Source organism: Sabethes cyaneus, chromosome 3 (assembly GCF_943734655.1).
Source record: "Sabethes cyaneus chromosome 3, idSabCyanKW18_F2, whole genome shotgun sequence".
Classification (NCBI taxonomy): Eukaryota; Metazoa; Arthropoda; class Insecta; order Diptera; family Culicidae; genus Sabethes; species Sabethes cyaneus.
Genome location: NC_071355.1, coordinates 149,005,855 through 149,026,170, shown reverse-complemented (window position 1 = coordinate 149,026,170; position 20,316 = coordinate 149,005,855). Strand labels below are relative to the sequence as shown.

General features: G+C 37.1%; 1 protein-coding gene across 2 annotated transcripts in view; it reads right to left on the bottom strand.

Moving 5' to 3' along the window:
• Positions 1-20,316, bottom strand: part of LOC128742703 (platelet-derived growth factor receptor alpha) — a 123,440-nt gene that overhangs the window by 21,404 nt on the left and 81,720 nt on the right. For both annotated transcript variants that reach the window (XM_053839142.1, XM_053839143.1), the window contains exons 12-13: positions 6,242-6,270; positions 6,006-6,127 (exon numbers count right to left, since the gene is read on the bottom strand). In XM_053839142.1, the coding sequence (XP_053695117.1) occupies positions 6,006-6,127; positions 6,242-6,270 (151 nt within the window). The remainder of the gene's footprint in view (positions 1-6,005; positions 6,128-6,241; positions 6,271-20,316) is intronic.

Below are 20,316 nucleotides of genomic sequence, written 5' to 3'. Positions count from 1 at the left end.
CTGTCTGTCTGTCTGTCTGTCTGTCTGTCTGTCTGTCTGTCGAGATGTTCCTTATAGAATCGAAAACTACTGAACCAATTGGCGTGAAAATTTGCATTTAGAGGTTTTTGGGGCCAGGGAAGGTTCTTATGATGGTTAGACACCCCTCCCTCCACTAAGAGAGGGGGCTCCTATACAAATGAAACACAAATATCTGCATAATTCGAGAGCTAATCAAGCAAATGGAATAAAATTTGGCATGTGGGTGTTTTTGGTGACAAGAATTTTTTCTATGGTAAATTGAGACGCCTCCTTTCTTTAGAAGGGGAATTATGACTCCTCTCTCCCTTAAGAGGGGGGGGGGGGCTTCCATACAAATAAAATACAAATTTCCTCATAACTCAAGAGCTAATCAAGCAAATGGAACCAAATTTGACATGTAAGTGGTTTTGGAGGCAAGATTTTTTTCTACGGTAAATTAGGACCCCTCCCCACTTTAGGAGGAGGGGAAAGGGGGCTCGTATACAAATGAAATACAAATTTCCTCATAACTCGAGAACTAATCAATCAAATGAAGCCATGTGTTTTCGGAGACAAGAATTTTTTCTATGATGAATTAGGACCCCTTACCTTTTTAGGAGGGGGGGCTCCCATACAAATGAATTTTAAATTTCCTCATAACTCCATAACTAATCAAGCAAATAGAACCAAATTTGGCATGTGAGTGTTTTTGCAGGCAAATTTTTTTGTATGGTGAATTGAGATCCCTTCCCTCTTTAGGAGGAGAATTATGACCCCACTCCTCTTTAGGAGAGGGGGGCTCCACAAACGAAAAACAAATTTTTTCATAACTCGAGAACTAATCAATGATATGGAACAAATTTGGCATGTGAAGGTTTTAGGAGGCAAGAAATTTTTCATGGCGAATATTTAAATGCTATCCGCTTTATTTTATCGAGCTAAGCAATGGGGGGAGCTGTTTTCTACTTTACTGTGAGGAAAATTTGTATATTAAACCACCCATTAACTCCTCAGAAACTTGCAAAACTCGAGATTGTGACAAAGGTCATGCGAGATTCACGATTTATGTACAACACAGTTTAATTTGTGGCAATACGAGGTTTGTCGGGTCTGCTAGTATACTTATAAAATCCACTGATAATAAAATTCACCATAAACAACATTTTATGTGAGAAAATTACTGTCGGATCTAGTTCTACAGCAAAAATAGACACGCGATTCTACGTTTCATAATTGTTCATAACAGAATATTACCTACTACTAGCAGTTCTATTCTCAACAAAACGATAGTGGCAACAAGTACTGAAATCAGTAAACAAGCAACTGGACTCTGACGACCTTCACCTTAAAGTAATAACACCGGTTATAATCGAACACCTCCAATTTTATCCGATTCCTCAGTCCGATTTCTTTCTGAATTTCCGAAAGATTTGTACTGTTTGTTCTAAAAATGATTGAACGTGACGCTACTCCATTTTTCTCAGATTACCAAAAACTACTCATTTTCCACGTTTATTCTCTGCAAAAAACGCGCCCAAAAATCTATTAAATACGCGAAATCTTTGTTACTGAAATGGAATCAGCGAATAATCAGCCTGTCTCTTCGCGACAGTGCAATGCCGAATGCAGAATAATAATAGAAAAGGTAATAATAAAAAAAATCATTCAAAAGCTCATATTACAATTTTCGTTTCACACGATGCACAGTGATCGGAAATTTAAAATTCTTGGCCAAAACCTCAAGATGATGAGATTCCATGTTTTTCGGGCTGCTGATTTCAAAAATGGTACTGAAAATGTGAAATTCACAATGGCTGACCCAAAATGGCGGCCTTCTTTGTTAAATTTTAAAGTTTTTGATGTAAATTTCATCTAAAGTTGACTTTTAGGTCGTTGAGCTTAACAATAAAACTCAAAATGTAAAATAGCTGACCAATATGGAGGACCACTTTTGTATCTTTTAGTCCTTTTTAGTTTATATCTGGCTCAGCAAGTTTTTTGGTTCCTTTTTCAAGAAACAAAATTGTATTAAATAACAAATCAAATTTAAAATCGCCTTGTTTACCCTATTAAAATCGCAAAATTCTATATTCTATTAGGTTATGCAACATTACTTTAAAAAATAATATTAATCGGAATGATCATCGCTGCTACTTTCATCACCGTCGCCGATTTTATCGCTGTCAGTGTCATTCAATGTTGTGTAGCGCAACAACACGATTGCAAGCAATCATTCTTCGAAAAATATGTTCCATTATCTTCTCACTCGTATATTTCCTTGATGCTTTATACTCATGTTGCGCGATTCCCAAGCTCCAGAATTTGTGCGGACACTTTCCAATGTTCAATAATACGTCTTGCAGTATTTTCGTCATTAGAATTGCCCATCCCTGGTTTCGAGCGATCAATAAGCAAGTTTGAATGCTTATGCATGTTTGTATCTATAATTTCCATGTTTCAACCGTTTTCTTTTCAACCTTTTGTGCGTTTACTTAATTCGGCAAATAATAATGTGGCCCGTCTGCCTTAATTTCTCCTTTTGGAAAACCTGCTGCCAGTTACCCTCTTCCATTCGTTAATTTGCAGAAGCTATAAAATGAATCGTAAGAGTTATTAATAATCTGTCACATTAAGAACGATCAGGTGCTGTTAGGGTCAGTAGGATCGTTGAACTAGCCTCGTAATTGTCCTGTACTCGCGAATTCTGTCGATAAAGAAGGGTAGTGTCTAAAGACGGTTATCCCCTAGGCTTTGCTCTGCACCATCAACGATTTATTTGTAAAGAACAGGATAATTTAAAAACTAGCACAGGTTGTTTGGAGCATCAAAAGCTCACAGCTTTCTCGTGGAGTTGCAAATAGTTGCAAAAAAGCTACACACCCCTCGAACCGTCACAATCTGACGCTCACAAAAACATATAACATTCGACGGCACCTCGCGGCACAAAAAGTAAATGCCAACTTCATTGCGCGCGCTAATTGAAAAAACTAGCATTTGCGAAGGAAACTTTAAGCGTTGTAAAAGTATATATACAACGAGTAAAACTGAATTCCCATATAACGCTAATGAACTACATACCTTCAGAAACGTTATCCATTTTGGTTGATTGTTAGTTGATAATGCGATAACGAACCACATGCGTTATTGCCAAGAGCCACAAAACGTATGCAAGCCGCACTAGCCAAGAGTCTCTCATACACTGATGTTTGACAGTACGCCAAACCACAAATCTACATTATCGATAGTTTATATTACAGGATATGATAAAATGACTTATTCTACGTGTAATTATGTTAGAATATGTCATGAATGATAACTTTCGATTTTGGAGGTTTTGGCCAGGTTTTTAAGGTTTTCAACCACTGTGCGATGTTAAATCGCTTAAAACAACCACCAGTAAGAATTAAATTATCAGAAATTTTGATGCAAATAGGGTAAGATGCCGTACCAGTGTTGCAATTTTTCGACTGAAAATTCAAACACGGAAAACTTTTTTACGCCAGTTGTAAAAGCGCCTGTTTGACAAAAAGCTTTTCCCTCTCATTTATATTTGTTCCCTTTCGACTGTTTGCATCTGTTTCACTTACACACAAAGCCGTATAAACATAGCAATAATTGACATGTAATGTTACATGTAATATGCAGCTTGTAACGTGCAACATGTAAGTTGTAACATGCAACATGTTAGTAGCATTAGCAGCAGCGCTTTATTACCTGGCTGGTTCGCCCCTATGTACCCAAGCAGCACTTGCAGCATCTTCCATATTGCTATTAAATCTTATTTAAATTGCAAAGAACTTCGACGGTCACAGTATTGAAATACATAACAAATGAGCAACTTTATGTTACTAATACGTTGAATTCAGGTTATCCAATACTTATACTGGCTATCACAAATATATTAGTGTATATCTAGTAACATGAAACTTCATCGCAACATTGTGTTATTATAATGCCATTGGTAAACAATGTCACATGATGTTGCATCATGTTGATTCAGGCATATTTTTAAATTAAATGTAACCAAATAAAAACAATAAATGTAACATATAAAAAAATGTTACTCAACGAAGAAACATTTTTATTTTGACAATAATTACATGAAAATATAAAGATCGCATTGCATTTACTAAAATATCAAATAATTACAGTATCTAGTTTGATATTACAACGCATTTTACCATCGTAAACGAAATCTTAATTTGGTTAGTTTAATTCTGTAAATTTGAAAATTAATAAATAGTCAAATTTCACATGGCGCATGAAATAATACGAAGCAAAATTATATTTTGCATGATAAATTTTGAATGGCATAAAGAATAGCTTATCATAGGCCCAAAAACTAAACTGTTGGGGAAGAATAAATGCTTAATGCGAAAAATGTAGATTCAGGCAAACTGAAAATTCTTGATATTAGGCCAAAAATATAGACTTAGCGAAGGTGAGAGTCGAACTCACAGCTCTTAATCTCTAGTTGAGCGTGTTGTTTAACCAATAGACGGCTTAGTGGTGTAATTGGTTAAACAACACGCTCAACTAGAGATTGAGAGCTGTGAGTTCGACTCTCACCTTCGCTAAGTCTATATTTTTGGCCTAATATCAAGAATTTTCAGTTTACCTGAATCTACATTTTTCATGTAACATGTAACTTTTAAATGTTACATGATATCAATGAAAATGATAATTCAATTTTTAACTACAGACATTCAATTTCAACAGCGTCTTAACGGTATTGATATTGATAGTCCAGATAACACAAGATAGTAATAAAAAGTTCATATTAAATCGTGTGTATGTAATGGGTACAAATGGTAGTCAAAATTTTCGTACGTACCATGAAAAAGCTATTCAAATTTACCATGATTCTTGTACAAGCAACATGGTCTCAGATAATTTTACCATCTTTCATGGTAATGTGTAGTAATTTTGACGACGATTCTGTTATATTTCCTGTTCATCGGGGTAACGCTGAAAGTAGCGTATAGTAATTTTGACAAGAACAATGCTTAAACTAAACAGAAATCCTCTTAATTTTACCCTCTAATATGGTAACAGTTACCATGATCTTTGTTTCAGTGTATGTATGCTATGGTCAAAGAGAACAGATTAACAGACTCGAAGAAAGTAATCGATTTTTTGTGTGTAAATGCTGCCGGTGGCGCCCTCCAAAAATAGTTTGCCAAACGCATCAAAAATATACATGCACCTTTACCAATATTACTTTGTGCTGGAGTTACATATGAGCGACGGCAGCGACATCATGTTTTAATTTGCTACTAATTGCTCGAGGGGTGCATTACATAAAAGCCTTTTACACACTTCTCGTTCATTGCCTGTTAGTCTGTTCTCTGTGCTATGGTGTCGATTTTAACTAATACAGCAAAGATTCGTTAATTGAGCGTTCGCTAGTTGGGCGAAAATGTCAAAATTCACTGTCAAAATGTCACTGTCAAAATTCACTGTCACGGATTACGTCTAACTTCTTAGCTAGAGGTAATATGGTATATTTGCGTTTTCTCACTGCTCTTCCCGACGACACAGCCATTGTTTGTTTAAAAACAAACTAGTCATATCAACAGTCGATTATTAAGCATCATACTTGAATGCAACGACAACAGACCGAAATGTTTACTTACTTCAATTTGAAACTTAACCAGGTTTTCAGTATGTATTCCGAGTCACGAAAGTTTTCGACAAAAATAATTTGCGTAACCCTCAGGAAACTGTCAGTCAGCCCAATTAATGAACACGAAGTGGCCCAATTAACGAATTCGTGCTGTAGTTGCATTCATTTTCATTGGAATTTTGATATTGAAATTGACAAATCGCAACCCCGGACCGTACACGTGATTCGATTGTACAATTTCATAAAAAGTAAGCGTAAATTAATTCTGGAATCTCTGTTTTACTGAAGGTTATTCAATTATAGGAAGCATTTAATGATAGTCAAATTATAATACATTTTATATGCTTTTCAATTTCAGACGTTTCTAACAAACATGTACCTGGTAGTGACGTATACTTCACGCCAATTTTGCGTAAATCGTCGTTTTTTAAAGTATACTTTATATCCAATACAAGCGACTGCTGCTCCGGAACATACCACGAACAGGATCAGAAATAAGTACTGCGGCAGAAAGTAAATTAAAACATGAATCTCGTTTGTTTGCTTTCAGAAAACAGATCAGATCAGAGTTTTTCAGATTTAAAGGAACTAAAAAATTTAACATAAGATACGTACCAGTGTAACTACAGGCTCTGGAACAATGACTGGAATTAGTAAACAAACGTAGAAAACAATTATTATAGGATTAGGATATAGGATAATTGTTTATGGCGCAATTATACTATGTATTTAATTTCTTTCTCCACAGACGTAACCCCAGAACCATATACCACTAACGAACTGACATGACACAGAAGAAAATCCTTTAAAAACCATCGTCCTGTACATTTTGTTTGCACACTAGCGCCCTCTGTTATGCATATTGCGGAGTAACTTTTATTTTGGGGTTTTATACTGTAGGGTTTTCACATTTGAAGATAGAATTAACAAAAGGGCGAATGTCGCAAGCGTAAACAAACCGAGTGAGGGTTGATTTTCCTGTGCTGGTCCAGCAAAAAGTAACTCTCACCTGTTTTGTTTACATTAGCGACATTCGCTCTTTTGTTAATTCCATCTAGATTTGTACGATTTTATGCTAAACACTCGCAGCAACGCCTTATAAATCATTTTATATGACAAGCGACAAGGTAGCGTGCTGATATTGATATTGCGCTTTCCCGTGCTGGTACTTTGACAATCCACAGATCACCCCACGGGAAAGCAATATCAATATCAGCAATGTTGTTAGTTCATAAAATGGTCTATAGCAAAACCTACCCCGTAACAAAGTGACAGTTATTAACAGTTTCCCATAACACCCGCCAGTGTCAAAAATGTCGCGACGATCGTTTTTACGTGCCGGTCAAAATTGACGCACCTTCGATTTCCAAAGGAAATGTTACGTTAAATGTGAACGCAAAAAGCTGTCTTGGACAACGATTTGAAAAGTGCGTATTGATTATTTCAGCATTCTTTCGTGTTTTCGGTAAAACTGTTTGAATTCTTGGTGGGTTGTTTGATTGATTTGTCTACAAGATAAAAAGCGGTATTTATTGCAAGATTGTCACTCTTGTGTACGAGTTGTCTGCTCTAAAGTATTTAAATATTGCGTGTTTCATTGAAAGTTATCCGCTACGCAATTCAAAATGAAATGCTCTTTCATGATTGCCGGATCGATTTTGTCGTTAAAAGAACAAGTTAAGCAAAATTCAAGAGTAAATCCAAGCAACAGAGATCGTTGCAGTTGTACAAAAACGCTCTGTTACATGGCAGAACCAAATAGAGCATGTTATTATGACAGAAGAACCAGTTATGCTGCTATTGTCATTACCACGGAAACGTTTTGGTACTTGACGCAATGTTGTCAGTTCGTAAAATACTCTATTGAAATAATAAACCAATTCAGATCTTATATGCACAAGGGATTTTTTGCCAAAACAAATGATAATAAACTCTTTCTTCGATATTTACGCCGCTTTCAAACATCTGTCGTGAACCATGAACCAGCAGTTTTAGGTACATTTGATTAGTATGGGAGCTGTCACATTGTTACCGGGTTGAGCAAAACATGCTTTTTTGAAAAATAAGTGGTTTTTGAAAGGACAATGGAATTACTGCGGGTGTCTCGTCTGTTTGTCGATACAAATACTACCGTACTACACTCAAAAAAAATCGGCACGTCATGTTTACGTGACAAAATATGGTAATTCCACAGATAACAGACATTCAAGCTGGACTCGGAACGTGTGTAAAAAATGCAACGGTTTTTTCACAAGTGGCAAGTATGGTGGCGCTGCGATCACTTAAAATGTTCATTCTAAGACACATGCGCAAAAGCAATATTGCGCACTGCTCACACTAACTCGAAATTCTATCTCTGGGAATCCGCTCGTGCATAATAAAAAATTCGATGCCCGCTCGCACATACATGAAACCCCATAAGGTATACGCATTCGCCACTACGAAGCTGCACGATGTCTTGTACACACATTGAAATGCCTGGATCACCGCGAGAACTATAGTGGAAGTAGATGTTTATGTTTATTAAATATTCTTAAGCCCCAAACACAATGCATACGGATTTTACTACATACGTTACGGCAATTTAGCAGTTTTTGCATGGGTTTTCTGTCAAATTTCCGAAAAATAGTAAAATCCGTATGCACTGTGCCTGGGCCTTTGGTGATAAAAGAAGCGTTTATTAATAGTTAATTGAAAAATTAATTCTCTTTTAGTGGTAGAAAACACATAAAACATTTTCAAAAGCAGCCGCTTTTGTAAATCATGACATTTCTGGTAACAAATTACCGAGCGAATTCGATCTACGCTGCCTGCAAGCACAGAACAGAAGTGGAAGTTCGAACAATCGTTCGAGCAAAACCTGGCATCTACGCTCTGGTCTAAAACTCTACCAATAAGTAAGAACTTTGACTACTTTTTGTTTTGAGTGCACTTGTCATTCAAAATCTCGTCTAAACGAAATTCTTCAACTCGTCTAAATATTTCAGCTTTACTTCGCACATAGGAGTATTTGATGCAAAATGTTGGCCATAAGTCCAAAATGGAAAATGCATGATTTTATCAAAATATCGTATCTATTATCACAACAGGGCCTACTAGTCACGTTATTGTTCTATGCAGGATTGATTCATATTTTTTTTCACAGAGTATGCTGTTATTTTGGATAGCAGTTTTCAAGAAGCATCCTATCGCTCGTGGGTATATAAACCTGAAAATCTGAATGAAATATTATTTGCTTAACATAAGTGAGCATTTTCTCCGTAAAGAAGAATATGAACCGTATAATCTGTGTTAGTGTGTTCGTAATATTTGGACAGTATTTTTAACATTTCGTAATTACATCGTACGTTTTCTTTGCGCACGTTCACGTTAAAACTAACGGAACGTGCGGAAAGAAAACGTGCCATGTATTTAGGAAATGTCAAAAATGCTATCCAAATATTACGAACGCCGTCCGTCATTATGGCATGTAAAAAACTGGATATGCATCAATATATCCATCAGCTTCTTCGAGCCATAATGGCGACTGCCATTCGACTCAGTTCGACAAGAACAATTATGTTTTCGTATATATGTATGCACGCATGTACATATGCATATACATGCACAGGCGTCACATACACAAACCAATTTTATGTCACATACACAAACCAGCTAGCACCGCCTAATTAGCTTCGAGGTACGATGCTAGTCTAACAAGCCAGTCGTCGTATGTTCGAATCTCGGCTACACTGAGAAAACTTTTCGTATAGTTTCTATGTGTCCCATATATAGATTTTTGCAATGTGCCCAGTAAATGATCTTTATGTGCCAAACAGTTTAGTGACTAAATGAACGTTCATTTAGTTAATAAAGAGGTACTAGCATTGTAGCACCGTAAATACAAAAGATACAGCAAAACTTTATTCAGCAAAATTGTAGATAATAACTTGTTCTATAAATGATTCATATATCACATTGTCAAATTTTGCTCCACTGAGACGGTACTGTCAACTGAATCAAAATTGAGTCAAAGTGATCGAACCATCCTTGGTCAAAAGGTTTGGTCCTCTCAACTGTGTATAGTATAACCTCTTAACCTTCCTAATGCATTAGAAAAAAGATTTGAGATTGCTCTCATTATCATTTTAATTCGAATTTCGTTTCGTATTTTGAAATAATTCATTGCCGCAAGCATCAATTGATGTACCGCAAACTTCGAATCACATCAGCTTGATGAAATAAGACTAATAGAAGTAATGCAGATATTTTGGACCAACATGGCCACTTCACCGGGAAAACATCTGGTACCTGATTCGCGACACATTGTTTAAATTTTAGGATAATTCATCTTACGGCACATCAAATCACATCATCTTGATAAAATGAGACTATTGAAAGTATAATAAAGACATTTTGAAAGCAAATGACCACATCAGTATCGGATCTGGAACATCCGGTACCTGGTTCAGGGGAATTCTTTGGATTTTGGGATAATGCATCATGAGGCACATCAAATCATATCGCTTTGATCAAAAGACATTGATGGAAGTACAATGGAGACATTTTGGAACCAAATAGCCACTTCAGTAACCGGGTTTGGGTTCAATTGATGATTTTAGGGTATATAAGCTATTTAACTTATAATGAACCGGTTAACGGGGTAGTTCTAGTTATATTGGAGCGGTTTGAAACAAAATCGCATGGCACTGAAAACTTAAAAGTTTTAGTTTTAGAAGCAACCATTACCATTGGAATAAAAACCATCTTATGTGTTGAAGGCATACCGTGTATCATAGCTTCTAAGGTATTACACATTTTTGTCCTGAATAACCCCATATGTGCTGAATCATAATCCACCCAGTTAGCTTCGGGGTAAGATGCAAACCTAACAAGCAAGTCGTCGTATATTCGAATCTCGGCTGGTAGGTGCTGTTATAGAGTCAGTAGGATCGTTGCACTAGCCCCGTAATTATCCTGTACTCTAATAACCAGCTGCGAAGTCTGTCTATCTGCCCAAGTACCGGGTAGTTCCATTAGTGTTATTTTGCTAAGCCGATGTGATTTGATGTGCCGCAAAATGAATTATCTCAAAATACAAAAATGTCTCCGGAGACAGGTGGTTGATGTTCCGGAGCCGACGCTGAAGCGGCCATTATTCAACAAAATACTACGAAATTTACCTTGGGTGTCAGTTTTGGGTCATACCTTTCAAGCGAGGCAAAGAAAACGAAGTTCGGATTGAAAATGGATGAAAAAGAGCAAGCTCAAAATTTGGGTCCTTTTTGATGATGGTTTCGTTTAGATGGACCGATAATACAAATTAATTGGGGAATCAAACGACATGCATTGTACAACGGGAGCAAATCATTTGAATTTATAAGAAGCAATAAATTGAAATAACTTACAGAAGACAACTATACAAAAACTTTTTAAATTAGGAATATCGTAAAAAAAAGAATTCATAACTACATATTTCATCACTTTACCCACTGTCCAGGCAGATTAGACGAGACACAGGGGGATTAAAATACCCAACTTCTGTTTTTGTTTTGGTTTGACTGAGCGAACTGACAGATTCAGTTGGTTCGACTAGTTGAATTTCATAACGGAGACAACAGCTAATAATAGTAAAATTGTAATAAAAATACAGTGTTTAATTGCTTCCTGTTTAATACTTCCAACCAGTAAGTGGGAGCAAAACCAAAACTGATAAATGCTATACGGACAATATGTAGAATTTGACAGCCTCACCAGTCCCTAGTGACGAGACTGGAGCATTTAGACGAGTTGGCAAGGATGCCAGAAAGAAAAGTGTTATGAATTTTCAAAATGTATCATCGAGACGAGAATCGAAATCAACATGCGGCTAGTGATCTTAAACACGTTTTACATTTCAAATTGCATCAAAAACGCGAAATGCAAGAAACTTGCAGACATATTACAAGTAAAATCCCCGCAACGAGCTGCCAATTACATATGTCAATTTATTGGGATTGACACTCGCAATAGTTGACATAAATATTTGACAACTCGCCGCTGGAATTTTACTTGCAAACTGTTTACAAGATTTTTGCATTTCGCGTTTTTAATGCAATTTGCAATATAAGAATTGTTGATGTGTGACTGTATTGGTGGTTTGTATGCATCGGGAAACACTTTGCAACGAAAAAAAACTCCAGATGCAAACAAATCGGGTATACGTATACGCGGCGATGTGTGCGTAATATTCTTGTCAGCAATCTCTATGCTAAACTTCCAACGATATGCGTAACCGGTGTATCGTATAAAACAGGAGTAAAATCAAAAGTCACGTAGGTATAGATTTTGATTTTTATTATTGATCACCTGCGATTAGCGGCAACTACATTAGCATGTTTGAGAGATGAAAAAACACCTATGCTAGTTTTGATCACACGGTGGCAACTTTGACGTTTTCGAACAAAATAGGTGAAGCCAACTAAACTGGATCACTGGATCACTTTTATGCTAGTGTGCGTGTAAAAGAATAATTAATACAATATTTCCGCAGCAGCAAACTTAGTTTTTGTAGCGGCATCATCTGTTTCTCGCCGGAAAAGTGAAGTTTTATGTTAGACGAATGTAAATTATTGTTGCCAATGCACTGTTTTTGAGATTCCTAGAAAATTCTTCACTTCTATATAACTAAACTGATAAATGCATGATTGAGTTTTTGTTGGTTTGGTCGCGTGAGCATAAAGATTATTAACACCTTTTTGCCATTTCCGTACAGGAATTCCATAGAATTGTTCTGGCAACTTTGCTTTGGCTCAGCTAGTCTAAAGTTAGAAAACAGTATAGTAAATTTTCCGTGTAAAAAGCCACTTTCCACCGCCAGGTTCGCTAGTATCTGTAAAAGGTTAGAGTTACGAGTTTTGATTTTAACTTCCACTTCTGTTCTGTGCTGCAAGTGTCCGCTCATAATATGGTCGTTTTAATATCAGCCGATATTGCAATCAACTTCAAAATTGAAAATTTAATTGAAACCCATTGCTTGTTACACAATGATTTGAACTGGCTGCAACGCAACTCGAAATATTCTCCACGGCACAACTGCACGCAGAAAAAAAAATTGTAAATGCAAAAAAACAACAGGGGATTGTTGTTTCAAACTATCATCATTTTTCTGCGTGTGGCTGGTCGAAATGTAAACCTGCGAGAAAAATAGGTTGCTCTTATGCAACTGTCGGAAGTGGGACAACGTATACGTGATAATGACTGTTAATATTTAGCATCGCCTATCGCTGTTTCAAATTATATTAAATTTCAAGACAACCTAATTTTTCAAAAAAGTAGTTACGGATCAGAGGAAACAGGAAACAATCAAGATGACGTATAAATCCACAGCATATAAATCAACTAAAAATTTAACACGAAGTGGACTTTCTGAAGCTTTCCTTCCGTTGGAGAAAAATGCCGCTATATTGCACATTTCGTTTATGGCAGACCTAGCTACTGCATTCTAGACGCATGTGTGCTGCTTTTTTGTTGCACTGCCGCGAACTTCAGAGCAGCTAAACCCGCGAAACCTGGATCCTGGACCTGAACCCGTAACTGGATGGATTCGCATATTGGTCTACTAGCAGCCAAAACATCTGGATACTAAAAGTTGACAGTTTCATAGCGAACAAACTATTACAAAAATTATTCCTCAAAGCTCAAACTCCAAACAAGACAAAATGGTACGAATAAACTGCTGCAATGTAGATAAACAATTTGGTGTTTTTTTATAGAAGAAACAATTCATAAAACTATTCTGAAGCTTCTGAACCAGACGGTGGTATTCTTAAAAAAAGTAGGCAATTATAAACAGCTTTTCCAATAAAGTGAAAGAACCGGACGGTGAGTTGATTGCTTTTAATTAATTTCGTTTAGTAGAACTAGTTTTCCGAGCTGGACAGTTTCTGTATTCAGGAATTAAATTAACTTATGTTGAACACTTTTTGGGAACAAAATCATTGATTACTTACGATACAAATACAAATACAAATTTGATGTTATTATAACACATCACAATCAAATTTGTGTTTGTTTGTTTTGTAGAGTTTTAATTGCAAGTAGACGGGTTACTCTGCGAAAAATAAGAATAAACCCAAATTAGCAAAAAGCAAAAATTTTATTCAAACTCTACTTACGATGGAACCCGCAGAAACTACTTCAAAATGTTTTTTATAAATTTATTTTGATCGCAGAGCTTCGACTTACAGTGAAAACTTATTCAATTTTTAAACGACAATAACGATAAGTGTTGGGTCCTGTCGTAAATGATTATTAATCAAAAATAGTTAACATTAAATTTGATTCTACCTACTTATTAATTAATTGTAAAATTCATTGTAAAACCTTATGGTAAACAATGTTTTGTCAATGTTAATACCACAAATTTCCAATGATTGACCTTGCGCTTTATTAATTGTCATCGCAAACGCGAGACGAACTGGAAACTGCAGTCGTTTAAATTCAAACAGCAAATCGGTGGGCACTGGGCATCATGGGGATGCGTGGGATCAAAACGTTGTCTCCTTTGTAATTGTCCTTTAGTATTGTTGCTTCAATAATGTTGTTCATCAAATTTTTCACCACCAACCTGGTGCCATTACATAGTTGACGTTGGTTTATATTCCTCAACATTATAATTACTGATCCTATTTTTAGTTTTAATTGATGTGGTGGTAATCCAGGCAATTCCAACGAATTTAAAAATTCAGTTGGGTAGTTTACCACGTCGGCTTGGTTTGTAACGGAATCCATCGATTTGTACATAGTTTAATTCTTCCACGTCTTTGTTTTTTGCAGCCAAAATCGCTCGTTCGCTTAACCATGTATGGTTTCTGTAATTTTGCCTAATATTCAGGAATGCTTTTTTGATTGTTTCATCCTTTGATGCAGTCAGCTGACAAAAATCCATGGAAAATGCCACTAAACCGATGGAAGCATCTACAGGGATTTTACCATCACCTAGGGTACGGGTGGGTATTTCCAGCCCATTAAACGGTAGCCTGAACAATATTCAGGAACTACATTGAAACTATATTCATTCGAGACAAGATTTTTATACCAGTTGATAGAATAATATTTACTGAATATCAGTGTGTATCTTGGTCTTAATAAAACGCTACTGAATTTGAGTTATAGTCGCGAGAAATGATGAAGTCGCTGCGACTAAATTGAGCCCATTTTCTATAGTGGTGTCTGTGTTTTTTAAATCCGACAGGCCGAAATAGGTAGCACAGCAATTAAATGCTTTTCAAAAACAGATCAAAAGAGACAACAAAAGAGAGACCGAAAAATAACACCTCGCTAGTGCCTACATTTCGGGCTCATTGAAGATAATTAGTTTTGCAGTGACAACAGCTTGCTGCTGGTGCTAGTGTATCACTGAATCGTTCATATACACTAGCGCCAGTTGTCACTCAAATACCAGATATGTCAGCACATATATTGGTAGTAGTGTAAGTAACGCACCATATGCTGGAATTAAAAACAAAATGCTGCTAACGGCTAGTGAATGAAAATTGATTTATATTTACATATCAGAGGGGAAATTTTGTGTTCTTCCGTGATAAAAAGAAGTAGAATTGTTCTGTGATAGCATATTCACAGCTGTTTAGTTTCTAGAATAAGTAAACGTGATCATAATTGTGTGTTTTCCAAACCATCATCAAGAGCAGATACGCGTAAGCGATTGCTGTTAGTTTTTTCAGCCTAGTTACGTGCTAGTGGAAAAACAGTGGTTTTGATGTTTATTGAATAAAATTAAGCAAACTACTTACATTTTTATGAAAATAGTTATAACACGTTAAAACCTATGAGTATTACCTTCGTTTCAGTATTGTTATATAGCGACAAAGTTTTTATTTGGGAAAGTGTAGCCAAAAAAGGTAATGTATGCCGAAATTAGTAGCGTGATGGGAATACCCTCCCATACCCTATATCCAACAGTTTTTTTTTCGCAAACACGCCAGCTGATGTTTCAGCATCATTCAGTGCCACACGCATGTTAGTAGTCAGTTGTATTTTTTCAACATGTCTCCATAATTTGGATGACTTTAGACTTGCATTAATCTCGTCTGCTGCGGTTGACCGCGGAATGACGGGCAATGTTTGCCGGAAATCTCCAGCCAACAAAATCATTGCCCCCCGAATATGTTTCGCAAAGAAGTTTAAATAATGCACATGGATATCAGAAGAAAAAATGTGCTCGTTTCATCCCACATACAAGTGCTCATCTCGCCCCTAGTCAATCGGTTTTTACGCTAATCTATCTATATATACAAAAGTGATCATGAGTATGTTTGTATGTTTGTATGTTTGTATGTTCCACTATAATAACTCCAGAACGCCTTAACCGATCTCTACCAAACTTGGCACACATATTCCTTGACATAAGGGAATCAGCACTGAAGGATTGACAAGAAGAGGAGGCGGTCATGACAGGTGGCGAGGCTATATCTGCGAAGCACCTGGACGGTTTTTCGTCAAACTTGGCGCACATGTTCCTTGGCATATGGGAATCAGAACTCAGGGGATTGACAAAAGAGGGGGGGGCATAGCAGAGGGGAGGCCATTATTCCGAAATGCCTGGACAATTCCTTACCAAACTTGGCACAAATTTTTCTTGATATTAGGGAATCAGCACTAGGATGTTGACAAAAGGGGGAATCCCCAACAAAGGGGGGAAGAGATCTAAGTAAGTAAAAGGAGTTGCGTTTCTCTTGCATTTAAACCAATTGCAGTTGTGCAACTGACTTTGCGAAAAGAGGGGGGTTCTACCGAGGATGAAGATATGGTGAATAAACCTTTGTTTCGTATCCATTATAGCGATTTTCATTAAGCAAACCGATGCATAATTAGTCGTAAGACAGAACGGGGAGCTGACTGGGAAGGAACTGACATGTAGGGAGACGAGGAACCTGAGTATAAATGTATGTTCCGCCATAGCTCCGGAACTTCTGAACTATTCTTCATCAAGCGTCGTTTGTCAAACACATGTTTTTTGGCATGTGTCTTTTATGCTGGGCGGTTGACAAAAGAGGGAGACGGTCTCTTACCAGGGGAGAGAAAGGTTTAAATGGGTAAAGGGGTGCGTTTCTCTTGCATTTGGAACGATAGCGGTTGTACAAGTTGTTTTATTTCTGAAAGGGGGAATAGGATGGACATTAAAAAGGGGGAGGTTCAAAAACATTAAAGAGGCTTTATGTCGGTTTATAGGGATTACCGAGAAGAAGACAGATTTACAAGTGGTTGTGGGACAACGTGAGAGGAACCGACAAAGGCATTATGAGTGTTTTCGTTACAAAAATAGATGTACAAGGACCCCGAGTGAGATCGGGCAATCAACTAGTTATACTATAAAATCAAAACTCAACATCAATCAAAATCAACGAAGATGAAACTTGAGGTACAATCAGGGGCGGACTGGCCCACCGGGCAACCGGGCAAATGCCCGGTGGGCCCCAGTAAAAATTTCGTCGTTACACAAAATGAGATTTTCCAAAATTTTTATTTCAGTTAAACTCTTTCTACGACTCACGAATGTTCAATTACTGGGGCCCCATGATTTATGAAATCAACCGATTTGATGATTGAAAATTCAGCTTCAAATGCAACTGTTGGGGCCCCGAACTTCAAACCAAAATTTCTCTTTCAATCAAACTTTTTCTATGACTCACGAATGTTCGATCGCCGGGGCCCCATGATTCATGAAATGAACCGATTTGATGATTGAAAATTCAGCTTCAAATGGAACTGTTGGGGCCCCGAACTTTAATCCATAATTTCTCTTTCAATTAAACTTTTTCTATGACTCACGAATGTTCGATCGCTGAGGCCCCATGATCAAATGGGACTATTGGGGCCCCGAACTTTAAACCAAAGTTTCTCTTTCAATCAAACTTTTTCTATGACTCACGAATGTTCGATCGCTGGGGCCCCATGATTTATGAAATCAACCGATTTGATGATTGAAAATTCAGCTCCAAATGGGACTATTGGGGCCCCGAACTTTAAACCAAAGTTTCTCTTTCAATTAAACTTTTTCTATGACTCACGAATGTTCGATCGCTGGGGCCCCATGATTTATGAAATCAACCGATTTGATGATTGAAAATTCAGCTTCAAATGGGACTATTGGGGCCCCGAACTTTAAACCAAAGTTTCTCTTTCAATCAAACTTTTTCTATGACTCACGAATGTTCGATCGCTGGGGCCCCATGATTTATGAAATCAACCGATTTGATGATTGAAAATTCAGCTTCAAATGGGACTATTGGGGCCCCGAACTTTAAAGCAAAGTTTCTCTTTCAATCAAACTTTTTCTATGACTTACGAATGTTCGATCGCTGGGGCCCCATGATTCATGAAATCAACCGATTTGATGATTGAAAATTCAGCTTCAAATGGGACTATTGGGGCCCCGATTTTTAAACCAAAGTTTCTCTTTCAATCAAACTTTTTCTATGACTCACGAATGTTCGATCGCTGGGGCCCCATGATCAAATGGGACTATTGGGGCCCCGAACTTTAAACCAAAGTTTCTCTTTCAATTAAACTTTTTCTATGACTCACGAATGTTCGATTCTATGACTCACGAATGTTCGAATCAACCGATTTGATGATTGAAAATTCAGCTTCAAATGGAACTGTTGGAGCCCCAAACTTTAAACCAAAGTTTCTCTTTCAATTAAACTTTTTCTATGACTCACGAATGTTCGATCGCTGAGGCCCCATGATTCATGAAATGAACCGATTTGATGATTGAAAATTCAGCTTCAAATGGGACTGTTGGGGACCCGAACTTTAAACCAAAATTTCTCTTTCAATTGAACTTTTTCTACGACTCACGAATGTTCAATTGCTGGGGCCCCGTGATTCATGAAACCATTTAAGTTGAGCTGTTGGGGTCCAAGCTCAGAAAATATTACTAGCTTCAATTCTGAGTATTTAAAAGTAGAATTAGTATTTCATCCGCAGTTATTTGACTACCGTCATCCGGGGATACTTGCAACACTTTGGCGCATCGAACTTTTGACAGCTCTAACGCATTTGTTTGTTAACGTAACCATTTGTACCCAATGCCATTTTAAAGAAGGGACGTTTGCCTATTGTTTAGTTAAGTTTAATCCATTACATCATTGTTTTGCTTGTTTCTATACGATTGGAAAGTAATACCACTTTCAGAGTAGGAAAAATGGATGTGCAAAGTTGCGTCAGTTCATTGGCATGGAATTATTTTTTATTGTTTGGTTCCTGTACACAATAAGTGCATCATATTAGCTAACAAATAGCAACTTTGAGCTTTGTTTATATTTTGAACTTGGAGAAGAAACGATGAATTCGTGTTGTTACTTCCAATATGGCGCGGCTAGCAGCACTTCTAAAAATGAAAATTATCGTAATAGACAGTATGTACAAAGTAAGTTTGCATCTGTACGATGTTATTTCGCCTACCACCATCTCCAGAAATATTAAAATTGTGAAAAATTTCACGTGCCTTGAAACGGCAATTTGGAGTTTGCCGACATGCTGCATTTTCACCGAATATCTTTAAAAAAGCGATAGACGAAATTGGGAAACAAAAAACGCCTCCAGTATCTCTTGTTTTACTACAAATACATTCAAAATATCTCAAAATAGTCATTCGCGGTTTGAAATCAGATATAAAATCATAAGAAACGCAAAATCAGAAAAGTGTTGCAAGTAACCCCGTTTACTGGGTAACTTGCAACACCCCTATTTTCGGATCATTCTACAGATTCATTTAGTTTATATTTTTTCTCATAATCATAAATCAAAAGTACTCACCACTATACACGTTTTGGCTACTTACACTTGGACCTAAACGGTATACTTCGAAAGTTATTCTAAGTCAAAGTTCAAAAGTGTTGCAAGTATCCCCGGATGACGGTACTTATAAATATCGAACTGTCGGGTTAAGCTCCATACTTAGTTTACTTCAGTAGCGATGTCTTCTCTGAAGTCTACGGTCTCTTCTTGATTCTATGATTAAAATAATTTTGGTTACTCTTTCGTCGGGCATTCTAGACACGTGACAATCCCAGCGCAGACTGTCACACTGTACTATCTTCATTATAACAGCATATTTACATTCTTAATACAGCTCGTGGTTCATGCATCTGCGCTACACGCCATTTTGGATTTTGCTAAACTTTACGCTAAAACCCCAAGCATTCGTCGATCAGCTTCTTTTAGCGTCCATGATTCATGTCCGTAAAGGGCCACCGAGAGGATTAGTGTTCTCTAGAGCATCAGTTTATGCGAATTTGCAAGCTACAGGACTTCAGCTACAAAATGTAATGCCTCCGTAAAGGCCAATTCGCAGCTGCAATTAGTCGTTTTATTTTGCGACTTACATCGTTGTCACATATCACGAGCATATCAAAATATATTCAGTTCCTCTTCGACACCAACACCATTTGGATTTCCACGCCATGTACTTCGTTTTGGCGGTGTTAATGGTAAGTCCCAATTTCTCAATAAATGACCTAAAGGCTTCTTTCGCTGCTGTACTTTTGATTTCGGTAATATCGACGTCATCCGCAAAATCAAGAAGCACGTGAGGTATCATCTGCTATTCTGACTTATAATTTTTACTCATCCAGCGTCACACGAATCAACGTAACTAGTTCTGTGAGAAAACCATGTCCTAGCGTTAACTGTCACAGCTCATT